Genomic DNA, 14,060 nt, shown 5'->3' with positions numbered 1-14,060 from the left:
TGAACAAAGAGAGCACACAGTTTCTATTCAGATAGGGAGGCCCTCCATAATCATATAGAAAGAATAGAAATAGACTTGGATAGTCTGTCATTATTGGTCTTGGCCAGCAAATTTTACCAAAATCCTCCGTCAGAGGGGGGATTAAAAGTGTTACCCTCTGAGTCTGCATTATGCTGTAAGGATTGTACCACAATGTGTTTCCCACAGTTGCTTCCTACTTCCAAGGGAGTTCCCTGTTTTTGAGTCTCCATTGTTATTGGATCACTGGCACCATAACCAGGTTTAACACTGGACTCGACTGCAGGTTTAACTACTGCGATGTCATTATTTACTGGGAATGCATTTGAATGTTGTAATAGGGTGAGTTCTATTGTGGTTTTAATCGGAGAAGCAAGAGCAGAACGATCCAAAGGTAGCCGCACTTCAATATCGCCTGTGTATGACAATCCTTTACCCTCGAGGGCAACACTTGGTTCTAATTTTTGATCGTTAGGTTCTTTCAGTGGCACAGATTTGGCTGATGTAATTTGTTCATTAAATACCTCCAAAAATGTATTTGGTCTAACCAACTGATCGTTAGACAGGTTTGGGGTGAGCTTGGAGTCTTTAGCCTTCTTCTTTACCTCCACTTGAACACTTCTGGGTTTTATTAAAGAGCCCTGTCTTTTGTTCAGATATATTTGATTTTAGGATAGGAGTGTCTTTGCGATTCTGGGACTTCTGGCCCAACCCATGTGGTATGCTCCTGAGCTTGCAAGTTTTTCGAGAGCAACTGGTATGTTTCTTTACTTTCCATAACTTTAGGTCCCTTTGTACCCTTATGCCTCATTTCCTCAGTTAGTGTATTAGAGGCCAATGCACGGTTCTTTCTCCTTTAAACCTGTTGGGTACAGGGTAACCCTAGTGGGCCCCAAAGGTATGGTTCCTTTGTTCTCTTTCTGAGCATTATTCCCTGTAGGATCGGGATTATACATTTCTTTTGTTATTTGCATTATGTCTAGGAGGGATTTAGATTCCTCGTCCAGCTGGTGGAGGTCCTTCAGGACATCGTCACTAGACTGGTTTTTCTGTTTCTTTTCATTTTTATTTCGATTTATTTTGGAATTTTTGTTTTGCTTTGCCTTGTATTTCTCTAGGCACACCGCAGAGCGTCTTTCTTTGCGAGTGAGTACCACAATGGGGCTTCCGTCAATATGGGTCTCCCCTCCCATTCTTTTCAATTACTTAGAATGCCAGGCTTACCAACTTTCGTATCCAAGTCTATCAGATCTATCAGGTTAGAAGGATGTCCTGTGTTACAATATCCTCCTGAGATGAGGAACTAAACGTAGTCTCCATACATTGCGTACGATGCAAAGATTTTATTGCATCCGTGAGATTTGTTACCATAGATAACAATTCAGTAATTTTCTTAGTATTTGTAGCTACTTCCTTCATTAGGCTCCCGGACTTCTTATCTTCCCCTTTACCCTCTCCTTCACAGGTTGGGGCTAGTACAAGCTCTTCGGGGTTACCAGGGTTTGTGGTTCCCCCTACCCCAATGTCACCGTGCCTGTCTAGAAATGTGGGCTGAGAGGGAGCCTCGCAGGGCGGCAAGATCTTACATAATTCGCAACTAGGTTTTTTTTGTTCCATTAACAAAGACGCTATTATGTCACATGTAAACATCACTCCATCCATTTTATTTAATTTTGCCATAATTTCAACCAGTGTATTTTTCATTGTCCTTCTTTCCCAATGAGTTTGCTCATGCCCCTTGTCTAGCAGATTCAATACGCGTGTCATTTCTGGGAAAGAATACTCACCATCCGGGAATGTTTCAGCTTCATTGAATGAACCTACTGCCCCCCCATGCTGAAGGCTATCAATTGCAAATGCATTGCTCTTACTCTGAATACCATAATGTACATTTATTTCGGGGTCAATATTTATGACCCCGGGTATTACATTTGGGTCATGGACAGGGGAGCTAGAATTTACCACTTGTAACCACTTGGGTGCGCACGCGAGTGCGTGTGTCAGTGGATAGTTGTAGGCTTGCAGGGAGGGCAGGGCCAGAAGAACGCAAGGTGGCGCTGCAAAAGAACCAGCAAACTTATGAAGAAGTCCTTTAGGCGAGCAACAAGTCCTCGAGGCAAACTAGCAACAAGTCCTCGAGGCAAACTAGAATACGAGGACTACAACATAAGAGTGAGACTATAAAGTATTTACTTTGGTCCGTGTAGTTTACACGAAATAGTCTGTGTTGCGAGCCATAGTAGGATTCCTCCTGGGGACGGCGAAGGTGAAGGCAAAGGTGGGCAGAGAGGAAAAACAGCAGCACCTCAGCCCAACAGTTCACTTGTAGCCACTTCGGTGTGCACGCAGGTACCCGTGTCAGTGGATAGTTGTAGGCTTGCACCGCGGGCGGGGGCAGGGCCAGAAGAACACAAGGTGGCGTTTGGTCCGTGTAGTTTACACGGAACAGTCCGTGTTGCGAGACATAGTAGGATTCCCCTTGGGGACGGCGAAGGCAAAGGTGGGCAGAGAGGAAAAACAGCAGCACCTCAGCCCAACAGTCCTCCACTTGTAGCCACTTGGGAGCGCACCCTGTTAGAATGTATATTTCTTCCTGGATTCTGATCTATGGTCCACATCAATGGATATATATTCCACTAAGGTATCACAAAACATTTCTTTCCTTGTTCTACATTACCCCCTCCCTACTTCTATGGCACGTGCTTCCTCTTTCCAATTTGCTTATCTTCTCACTATTCCTCTTCCTTTGCCGTCTACAGTCTGGATACCACTAACTTGGGTACCATACACCAACTCCCAGACAAGCCAGTGCTCTGAAAACACTTTGGTTGTGATTTGGCGAAATACAAACATAACACTATAACTAACTAAAGAATGTTGAAAATCAAAGTAAGTGTTGATAATTAGAAGTGTGTAAACCTGAATAGAAGCCCAGGTTTTTCGGGATGAAAGCAATTTGCTTTCAGATATGTAGTATTTTGCATACCTGCTGACATAAAGCTAATATATAACTTCCAATTAAACCCAGGGCCCATTCTACAAGAATTAAAGGCTAGTGGTGCTTTCTTCGACATATTCACATTGCTCAGATAGGTAAAGCCCAACCTGAAAGTTAATCCACACTTTCGCTAAGAATTACTGTCTTTAGTCAGATGCAAGAGAGGGTAGGTCAAGCATCTTTACACATTCTGTTCAGATTGAGCTTGTCATCAAACGCTGCATTTTCTTGTTTTCCTGTCTTCTCCTTATTCCCGAGGTTGGGGTGTGGTTGCTGTTCTATTCAGTGTTAACTATCTTCTGAATTCATGTATGAATGAATTGTATGATTCTGAATGTTCTTTTTTATAAACCTACTCCTGACCCCTTACACCACATCTTCAAAACTCATTCCTATTAATTCTTACACCTGCACCATAACTGTTTTAGGATATGTCATTATAACTCTTTTGTTTTTGTTTAAACACACATGACCAGTGTATGAAGATACCATATTGGAAAAGAAAGAGCTACTTATTTATAATCCTGGTACACATGTGTATCATCATTGCATTAATGAACAAAACTCTCTCTTCTCTGCTTAATTCAGGACTGAAGAGATGCCCTTAAGTAGGATAGACAGATATTCGTCTCCTCTCTCGGAAAAATAAACAGATACTTCACTGTATGATGCAATAGTTGTGCTGCATTAACAGGTCAAATTTAATACCAAACAAGCCACCTCGCTCCTACATTTCAGGAGCTCAAGGCTCTCCTCGTCAAGGAATGCGTCCTTCCTAACACCTTGGTCTTCGCACCATACACTCCCTACCTAACCTGAGATTGTGTTATCTGCTAACCCCATTTCCTCCCCTGGTTGCTTGTAGATCCCTTGCTGCCAAATTCCCTGTCCTCCTTCTCCACCGTTGGTAGCTCTCCTCTGCCATGTGTCTCGACTTCCCTCATTGTATCCTCCCTCCATGACTTGTAAAGTACTCAACAAATACCTTAATAATAATAATAACAGGTATCATTTTCTCTATCTACAGCACCATGCTGCTTTTATAGAGGAACATAAAAAAAAGAATAGAAAGTAAAATGGGTATCACCCATTATTTTAAATGGATTTTTGACTTAATATTAAGAAAATGTGTTCCAACTTTCCACCCATATTCATATCTATTCAGCCTTGAATTTAATGAAGGCTCAAAAGGAAGAACTAAGTTCATGCGTAAGTAACTTTGCTTATTCTTTCTCGTACAACAGGTCATCATCGGAAGCATCTTCGAGGTGATATGGTCTGTCGTGAAACCCGGAACATCTTTTGGAATCAGTGTGTTACGAGCTCTCAGGTTATTGCGAATCTTCAAAGTTACAAAGTAAGTCTCCTTGAAGGCAGTACGTGAACCTCTCTTTCTCGTCTACTTTTTCTATTTTTCAGTTATCTTTGTCACACATCTCCCTTTCCCCATTCCATTTCTCTTTCCATACTCTTGCTTTCACACACTTTTCCTTTATCTATTCCCCATCGTCTTCCTTCTATCGATCGCTTGCTCTTATCTTTCCTATGTCTTTTCTTTCCTCTGCCTCATCTATCTATACCACTTTTACTCTCTGCCCCATGGTCCACCCTGTCCATCAATGCACAAGTCGCTCTTTCTCTCTTATTTATTGAGACGTTTTGTACAATGTCAACATATTGGTAGTCAGTGGATCGTCTTAAGTGACTCAACCCCTTCTGGACCCGGTATGGGCCTCATTACACGTAGTGCGGTAAACCATGGTTCTGTTAGCACCATGGTTCATGCCGGTAATTTACCGGTACCGCCTTGGAAGAAAGGGGAATTACCGCCCTATTCCAAGGTTGGGAAGGCGGTAATTCCGCCTTCCTTCATTGCCCTTCCCCATTCCCATTTTTGCCCCATAGGGTTCTATGGGAATGGGGAAGGCGCTAATTACGGTACCGCAAATTGCGGTACCGTAATTAGCACCATGGTCCGTTTGCGGGTCCCAACTTTAAGAGCTGGTTTACACCAGGCGTTAATGTCGGGTCCCGCAAAGTGACCTCGTAGTAAGGCGGTAAGGGTTTACCGGTACCGGTGTCCTTACCGGTACCGGTAAACTCTTACCTCACTACGGGCCTCATTACACGGACGGTGGTGGACCAAGGTGCTATTAGCACCTTGGACCATGCCGGTAAAATACTGGCACCGCCTTGGAGAAAAGGGGAGTTACCGCCCTATTCCAAGGTTGGTGGGACGGTAATTCCCCCATCCCCCATAGGGCCTAATGGGAATGGGGAAGGTGCTAATTACGGCACCACAAATTGCGGTACCGTAATTAGCTCCCTGGTCCCTTTGCGGGTTGGTTTTTAACGCCTGCAAAAAGCAGACGTTAGAAGTCTCCAACCCGCAAAGGGACCTCGCAGTAAGGCGGTAAGGGTTAACGGTCACCGGTACCATTAACGGTGACCGTTAACCCTTACCGCCGTCTGTGTAATGAGGCCCTACGTGTAATGAGGCCCTATGTATTTAAATCACCCTTATGGGTCCCAACTGGTAGCAAGGATGGATATCCCTCTGGGCGAGTAAGGCTTGGAGCAGATCAGCAGGTCTAATTTTGAGCTGTGTGGTAGGGAGGCACGCAGTGTGGTCCCACTGCCCCGTGCCAGCAGACAATGGTTTGTTGAAATTGGACGGTTTGTAATTTTTTATGATTAAACAGTTGTGCACAGTGTACATACTGGTTGTGCACTCTGTGAGAAACCTGAAGGTGCCTACCCCGCTAGTCCCCTGTGATCTGTCATCCAGATGGCCAGGACACCGCCACCTCTATTGGATCCAGTTCCTGGGAGTGGACCAGTGCGGGAGGATCCCCTGGATGGTGGGTCTTCGGGAGTAGAGGTGGGTCCCCAAAGGTTGAGACGTTGTACCCCCTTCCTTATGACACCTTTTCCCCATCATGCCCAGCAGGGTATTTAGAAACATTACCCTCCCCCCTTTCCCAACACAAACACTTTCTCACCACGTGGAAGAAAACGGATTAACACCAGAGCCGTTTACCTGACATGGCTCAACACCAGGGTCAGGCAGAGTCAGCCAATTGCTGATAACTATACACACCTGACTACCCTTTCCCTTCCTCACAGGGATAAAAGGCGGAGCACAAGAGCACACTTTGAGCAAGGCCGAATGCACGAGGAAGCAGCCATTCCACGACGGCAGTTTAAATGGTGGAGAAAGATGGTGGGAGCTGAGAGGACGACCAGGAGGGAATTGCCCTTGCCATTTTCAACCCAGACTCATGAGGCCTCTGCAAAAGGAAACTTAAGACTGGGAATCGCAGCTGGTGAGTGGTGTGACAAATGTCAACAGTACACTCTGCTCTCCCACACTAATAGCCAGGGCAGGGAGAAGCGCTTGCCGCGGTGGTACAGTCCTTGACTCCCGAGGCAGAAGAAAAACCGGCGAGTTCAACACAGCCGGTGAGTCGGAGGAGAATGATACTGAACCGAACTGTGTTAGGCACAAGTTTGCAGTGGCAACATCATAACAAAGAGATCTTTTTGTAAAACCAACTTGGTACCCGAAATAGACTGGTCCGGCGCACCGTAGGCGTCCATTCGATTGCCTCTTGTAAGGCAACAGAAAGTAATGAATTAAGAACTGTTTGGTTATCGAAACTACAAAGACCAAGAGGCCTCTGGGAGGCCATGATAAAGTGTCAAATTGGTCATACGGGGGTCAAGTCAAACCCCTTGTACAGTCAAAGGTCTTTGACACATGGTGAAAGTGTGCACAAGATTAAAGAATCTGGGAAGGAGGCGTTTGCGCCTGGAAGAGGGGAACACGCTGTGTGATTTTGTAAAAACCAACATCTGTAATAGGGAAAACCGAATAACCCAGCGAGATGTAATCAGCTTTTGAAAGTCTTCGTTTCAATTGGCAAGTATTTCTGGAAACCGTAAAGGAAGAGAGTAAGCTGCACAATTGTTTAAAAAGACATTAAGATTCCCGAAGATTACAAAATGATGATATTTAGATTTAATGGCAAATGTGAACCTGACTGAGGGATGCCTACGAATTGGGGTAAAAAGTCATACACCCGCGAACATTGTGTCGACAAACGTGAACCTGACTGAGGAATGTCCACAGTGAATGGTTTGTTTAAGCCTGATGGAAGGAGGCTATTGTGAGAGAAGGATCGGAGCCCAGCTGAGGGGGATCCAGGGGCGAGGAGTAATCGCCCACTGTAAAGATTAACCGAAGGAACTTTTGTTGTTGTGTACGATACATCAGGCCCTCTGAAGCAAGAGACTTTGCATGAAATAGACTTGGGTACAGAAGGCCCTGATAATTGAAAAGGAACTGTACATTTGTACCGGACAGGCCCAGGAGTGTGCTGTGCTCAAGAGTCCCACCATGTCCCGTGCTAAAAACATGGGGAAGGGAGACCCCGGCCAAACATCTGGATTCATCATTTTGTGAATACTTCTTTCTTTTCTTGTGAATTTTATCCCACACACTTTTTGTAGTATGGCGGTAATGATTGGCAATAGGTTTCTTTTAGTATAGGCCCTTTTATTTGACAAGACTCCACAAGGACTGTATGATTATTATTTAATGCTCGTAGCGTGCTCCCATATTAGAGTTAGGTTTAGATTAGGTGTTTATCTCACCCATTTATACAGTTTAATAAACACCCTTGAACTGTGATCACTTGTGTCTGTCTTACTTTGATACTATGCCTTCTTTAGATCTCTGGGACTGGTGGTGGCTGTTTATGTGCAAAGTGGCTATGCCTTACTGCTTATTTCTCCTTTTTTCCATACTTTGACCTTGGCATGCATTTGGTCTCAGGTGCCAGAACTCCATTGGATCTTAGACACGAATTTCAACTCTGGCACTCAGTACTGATGATCAAAAAAGAGGTTGACAAATAATGTCTATAGGCCAACACTGCTCTTAGCAATTCCTATTCAAATAATATATAATTATATATGATTTATCACAACACCATGAAGGTTATGGCAGGTTTAAAAAGGGTTGAAAAAAAACCTTTAACCTGAAATGTGATAGTAGAAAAGTCAGTTTGAGCCAAGTCACACATTCCACAATGCCACCTAGTAGCCATCGCTGGACTTTCACCTTCAGCTTTGAGCCACAGCAGCAAGTCATTGTGGGGATGCAAATTAGACAAAATGCAAATCTTTTCTCTGGGAAATTGACCTTTTTAAACACACCATAACTTGCTTGTTGTTGGGAAAACGTGGCCAAATGCTCCAACCACAGCCTTGCAAAATGTCTGTTTTGGTATATTGATATTGATATTTTATTTCTATCGTGCACGTACACAAGTGTTTCAAAACAGCGATTTTACTATGCCCAGTGACATTGAGAACGTGCAAGTGCATGGGAGAGGGGGAGGGGAAAAGTGCATGGAAGTGGGAGAAGTGGAAAGTGCGAAGCAGAGGAGAAACAGATAAATAACAATAAATAAATAATAAAGGCAACAAACAGTGGTAGTGCAGCCAGCAATTTGCAAGCGCTAGGTTTAAGGCAGCAGACAGGGTAGGTCTGATAAGTGCAGGAAGAAAAGGGGGGGGCTGTATGAGTACAGATACAGACCCCAGTGCAAGGGGTGGCCCGGAGGCAGTGCAGGAGTGTGGCAGGGTGAGCAGGTACCTGGGCCCGGGGGACAGAGGGTGGCCAGGTGCACAGTGCCAAGAGAGAACAGATCAGCAGGGGAGATGGGGAGCAAAGATAGATGAAAAGAGGAAGGTTTTGAGGTGCTTCCGGAACCAGAGATGGTTTTTCCTCAATGATGATTAAGTTATGTATAAAGCAGCACTGCCCTCTAAGACAAAGACAATTTTCGAGAGAAAAAGGTTTGCATATTGGCTAATTTGCATACCCGGAATGGAATGTCTTGCTGTTGTGGCTCAGAACTGGAGGTTAACTTCCAGCGATGGCTACTATGTGGCCTTCTCGAATCTGTGACTTTGCTCAAATGGACTTTCCTACTTATATATTATTTATATATACAGGAAGGAACAATGCTCTTTTGATGACAGATGAGAAATCATATTTTGCAGGAAGCAGTGAACTTCTTACAATGAGGTGAGTTTGAGTGACATTCTGATCAGGTTGTGGGGGGAGTATATGGACCAGTTACTGTGGCCAGTGCACGGGTGGATACATGGATCAGCAGGAGAACAGATAGGTGGTAGTGTTAGGGATGCAACAACGATGTATGAAGTACTAGAATGGAGGCAGAGAAAGTGAGGGACAGAGGAAGGTTTGAGGTAAAGGAAACATGTTAGCTAGAAGGCAGATAAGAGGTAGGTTGTTTGGGGTTGAACAAAAGTGTGTGGACTGTTTCTCCGATGTCCAGGGGAAGGGAATTCCATGCAAGTGCAGCAAGAAGAGAGAAAGGCTGGAAGCAAGAGGACGCACAAGGGAGGGCGAGGTGCCACAAGGGTAGTCAGAGAGGCAGAGCAGAGAATATGAGAAGGCTTGTAGAGTTGGATGTGGCAGGATAGATATGCTGATGCCTTACCCTAGATAGATTTGTGAACCAGGACAAGAAATTTGTATCTGTCCCTGTTTCGCATCATCAGCCATCCAGCCTGGTGATGGTACGAAGTCGATGTGACGTGAGAGAGTTCAAAGAGAGTGTCCTGGTTGCACAGTTAATGATCTTATCAAGAGGACAGAAAGCATAGTTGGGGAGATCAAAGGGGATCCTGGCACAGTAGTCCAGATTGAGAAGACAAGAGTGGTACACGCAGGGACATAAATGCACTCCTCCCCTTTGGGAAAATCCTAGGGTTTTTCACACAAACCCGATCACCCATCTCTACCTTAATGGGTCTTTTCCCACTCTACTGTGCTCTCAAGCGATTCTGGGGTGGACGCACCCTTTGCAACACACCCCCATTGTCGCCAGCCATCCGTCCCCTCATGAGTTCAAACAGTGATTTCCCTGTAAACATCGAAGGAGTCCGCCTATATGCTGTCAAAGCCTCTGAAACCACCTCCTGCCAACACAAACCATTGGCAATGGCAGCTGAATTGCCCCTTCATAAAAACCATTCATTCTTTCCACCAACCCATTGGCGCACAGATTATAAGGTTGCCCATGGTGCCTGATACCATTATTTCTCCGGAAATCCTGCATTTGATGGGACACAAATTGCACCCCGTTGTCTGTGACCATGCTTGCTGGTACACCTTCCCTGTCAAATATCCTTTTGAGAAAAGCAATCACCTTATCCATGGTTATTGTTTCAAAAGCAGCAGTCTCAACCCACTGCGAAGTATAGTCCACCAGCACCACCACAAACTTCAGACCACCCTCTAAACACTCCATGGAGCCCATGATGTCCAACGCCAGCTTGTACCACACCTGATTGGGAACATCTAACGAGTACACAGGTTGCGGCATGCCACTTTTGCTCTTATCACTCATGGCACATGCCACACACCCTTTCACCATCACCTCTACCTCTTCATCCATAGCCGGCTACCAATATGCCTCCTGCAACCTCCTGTTGGTCAGGGACCTACCTAAATGCCCCTCATGCGCCAGCTCAACAAGCATTGCTCTCACACTACCATGACACCTCATGGTCCCTCCGCCAATTCACTCAAAACCTGCATGTACCCATTACCTTCCTCCCTACCCTTGATCGCTTTCCAGCCATGAGGTAGATCATCTAACTCTGCATCCTTGGCTGATTCTTTCACCCACTCATCCTTATCCACAGCGGGAAGTACACACGCCACCTGAGTGAATACATCACACTCCCCCTGCACTTCCGGTGCCTCCACCGGCAATCGTAATAAACAATCTGCTACCACATTCCTTTTGCCTGGTGAGTACTCCACCCTAAAATTAAATTCTTGCAGATCCACCGTCCACCTCGCAATCCTAGCGGACACCGACCCCACACCTTTGGTGGTGAGTACATATACAAGTGGTTTGTTGTCTGTCCTGATGACACATGGAATACCCCAGAGAAATGTCCTAAAATGCTTTGAGGCCCAAGAAGCAGCAAACGCCTCCCTCTCAATGACTGCGTACCGTTACTCAGCATCCCTAAGTACCCTGGACACAAATGCAGTCGGCTTGCACACACCATCCTGCCACTGCTCCCAAACTGCCCCTAAGCCGACATCACTGGCATCCACAGTGAGCACCGTCTTGTTCTTTGGGTCAAGTGACTTCAAAGATGGCGCCCTATCTACATCCTCTTTCAATTGAACAAATTCAGCCTGACACTCCTGAGACCATTCAAACCTGCCATTCTTCTTCAACAAAGCACGCATTCCCACAGTCTTCTCTGCATACAAAGGTATAAACTTGACGTACTACTCAGTCATACCCAAGAACGACCTGAGTTGGTCCTTATTCACTGGCGAAGGGGCCTCCCTCGTAACTGTAACCAACCCTTCCCTGGGCTTTATGCCACTGACATCGAGTGTGTGCCCCAAATAAGTCACACTGGGCACCCCCACATGACACTTCAATAACTTCACCGTCAAGCCACTCTGCTGCAGAATTTGCATGATCTGATGCACCCTCTCGCCATGTTCCCTTTTGTTCTTGCACCACACTAAAATGTCATCTTGAAAATAGCTCACACCCGGCACACTCCCAAATAATTCCTGCATCAAACGCTGAAAAACTGCAGACGCGGATGCCAAACCGAATGGCATACGGCGAAACCTGTATGCCCCAAAAGGCGTCACTAATGAAGTCAGCGGCCGCGATTCCTCAGGCAAATTAATCTGATGATAAGCCGATGACAGATCAAAAGTGGAAAATCACTCTGCGTGTCCCATTGTCAACAGCAATTAATTGATGTTGGGGAGCGGATGACGATACACCCAAATATTGGAATTAAGCTCCCTAAGGTCCACACACATCCTTAATCCACCATCCTGTTTCTGCACTAACACCACATAGGATAACCACTCGGAACTCTCAATCTCCTCTATGATCCCCGCCTCCTTCAACTTTTCCAATTCCAACTTCAACCATTCCCTGGCCAAAATGGGAACACCTCTGACCTTGTGTACCTTCGGCACTGCCCCCCTTTTTAAAACAATTTTGTGTGAAAATCCATGCAACGTACCTAGTCGCTCCTCAAACACTGTGGGATACTTGTTGCACAAATACTGCCCAGACATAACGTCACCCAACACTTCCTCCACAGTAAGCACAGGCACACTCTTCCCAGGACATATTTCTATGTCAGGTGCCGTTTGCCTATCCCACCCCAAAACACTTGCACCTTTATGTGCCACATACAATTTTCCTTCCATGCTATGCCCCTTGAATTAAATTCACACTCATTCATACCCCAATACTTTTATGGGTACTTGACCATACACACTGGGATTAATGTCCAGAGGTTTGAGAGTAGATACCTCCTTCCCAAAGTTCTCTCTGTACACTTCTGGAGAGATCATGGTAAGAGGAACCTGAGCCCACCAACATTTCCAAACGCACACCATTCACCGTCAACATGTCCCATGGCCCCTTCTTGCCCCCCCACCTCGACATGCAATGTCACCCCTTCCCTCTAGACACTTCTGGCCAAAATTCCAGCGCTCCCATGACCACTGTCAGCTTCAACCATCCTGACATTCTTTCTTCCTTGGACATTGCCCTCCTCCTCTGCCGCATAAACTATTAAATTGAGTAATGCCGCTAGACCGTTCCTATCTGATGACAGCTGTCCGACAATCGCCTGAGCAATTATAGTTTCCAGATTGGACTACCGTAACACACTGTTTGCTGGCACTTCGACTGCTAATATCAAAAAAATGCTGGTGATCCAAAATAATGCTCCCAATACGAGAACATATCCTCTTCAAAATGTTGTCAATCACCCATAGATGCCTCACCAAAGCAGCACCGCTGTACCTCTCTGAAAAAATCCGGAGAGTACAATCCTCCCGACCAGCCAAATTGGTTTATGCACACAGAATTATCCAGCCTAACTTCAAAAGAGCTAAAGCTGACTGGAACCTTTCTACACACCCCAAGGGCAATCTACGTATTCCTCAATCACAAAATACGATGCCCAGAAACCTTGGCCGAAAGAAGGATAAAGGATCAATAGACAAGTATACAACACCAGTTCGGAAAGATACATATCACGAAATAGAAGGAGGTACCACTACGCAAGAACAACAAACCCCTGCAGGGTCGATGATGGACTCTCAGGCAGTTTTCCAGGCCATGCAGAAGGGCTTCTCAGCACTAAACGATAAATTGGACGGAATAACAGCAAATGTGGCAAACATTAGAACACAACTGGAAAAAACAACGTCCCGCATGACGAAGGCTGAAACAAGGATTTCAAGCACAGAGGATGAACTTGCAACCTTGAAGACCACGGTGGCCACAATGGCAATTGAAATGGGGACAGTGAAAACCAAGTGTGAAGATTTGGAGGCGAGATCCAGGCGAAACAACATTTGCATAGTGGGAGTTCCGGAGGAAGCAATTAAAGGTTTGATGGAGAAAACTACAGAAGACCTCCTGCGCAGTCTCCTGGGGGACCCTGGCTGGTCAACTATGTTCATTGTGGAAAGGGCACACAGATCGCTGGCTCCAAAACCGAAACCTGGGGCATACCCTAAGCCAATAATAGCTCGTCTCATGAACTATAGGGATAGAGATCTGATCCTGAGAACAGCCAGAGAGAAACAAGAGCTACGATGGGACGCAAACATCATACGTATCTTTCCAGACTTTACTCTAGCAGTACAACAAGAGAGGAAGCTTTTTACGGGGGTCAAGAAACTGTTACGGGAAAGACAAGTACAGTATGCTATGCTCCACCCCGCAAGGCTCAAAATCCAGCATCAGAACAAAGTGTATTTCTTTACATACCCTGAGGAGGCTGCGAACTTTGTCGAAACACACATCCCCACCCCGCCGAGACCGACAAGGGATGAGGAAGCCCTGTGAAACTAAGCTGGCATGCAACAAGTTAACACGTTCAAGATATACTACAGTTAGGCAAATAAGGAGACCCTCATATGAGGAGC

The 14,060-nt window shown here is 45.6% G+C and overlaps 1 protein-coding gene across 18 annotated transcripts in view; it reads left to right on the top strand.

The window, feature by feature from the left end:
* Window positions 1–14,060, top strand: part of CACNA1A (calcium voltage-gated channel subunit alpha1 A) — a 2,932,691-nt gene that overhangs the window by 1,343,888 nt on the left and 1,574,743 nt on the right. For all 18 annotated transcript variants that reach the window (XM_069604327.1, XM_069604317.1, XM_069604315.1 and 15 more), the window contains one exon: window positions 4,261–4,373. In XM_069604327.1, coding sequence (XP_069460428.1) covers window positions 4,261–4,373 — 113 coding nt within the window. The remainder of the gene's footprint in view (window positions 1–4,260; window positions 4,374–14,060) is intronic.

This window comes from Ambystoma mexicanum, chromosome 3q (genome assembly GCF_040938575.1).
Source record: "Ambystoma mexicanum isolate Mex_15411 chromosome 3q, UKY_AmexF1_1, whole genome shotgun sequence".
NCBI classification, from domain to species: domain Eukaryota; kingdom Metazoa; phylum Chordata; class Amphibia; order Caudata; family Ambystomatidae; genus Ambystoma; species Ambystoma mexicanum.
This window is presented reverse-complemented; position numbering and strand designations above follow the sequence as displayed.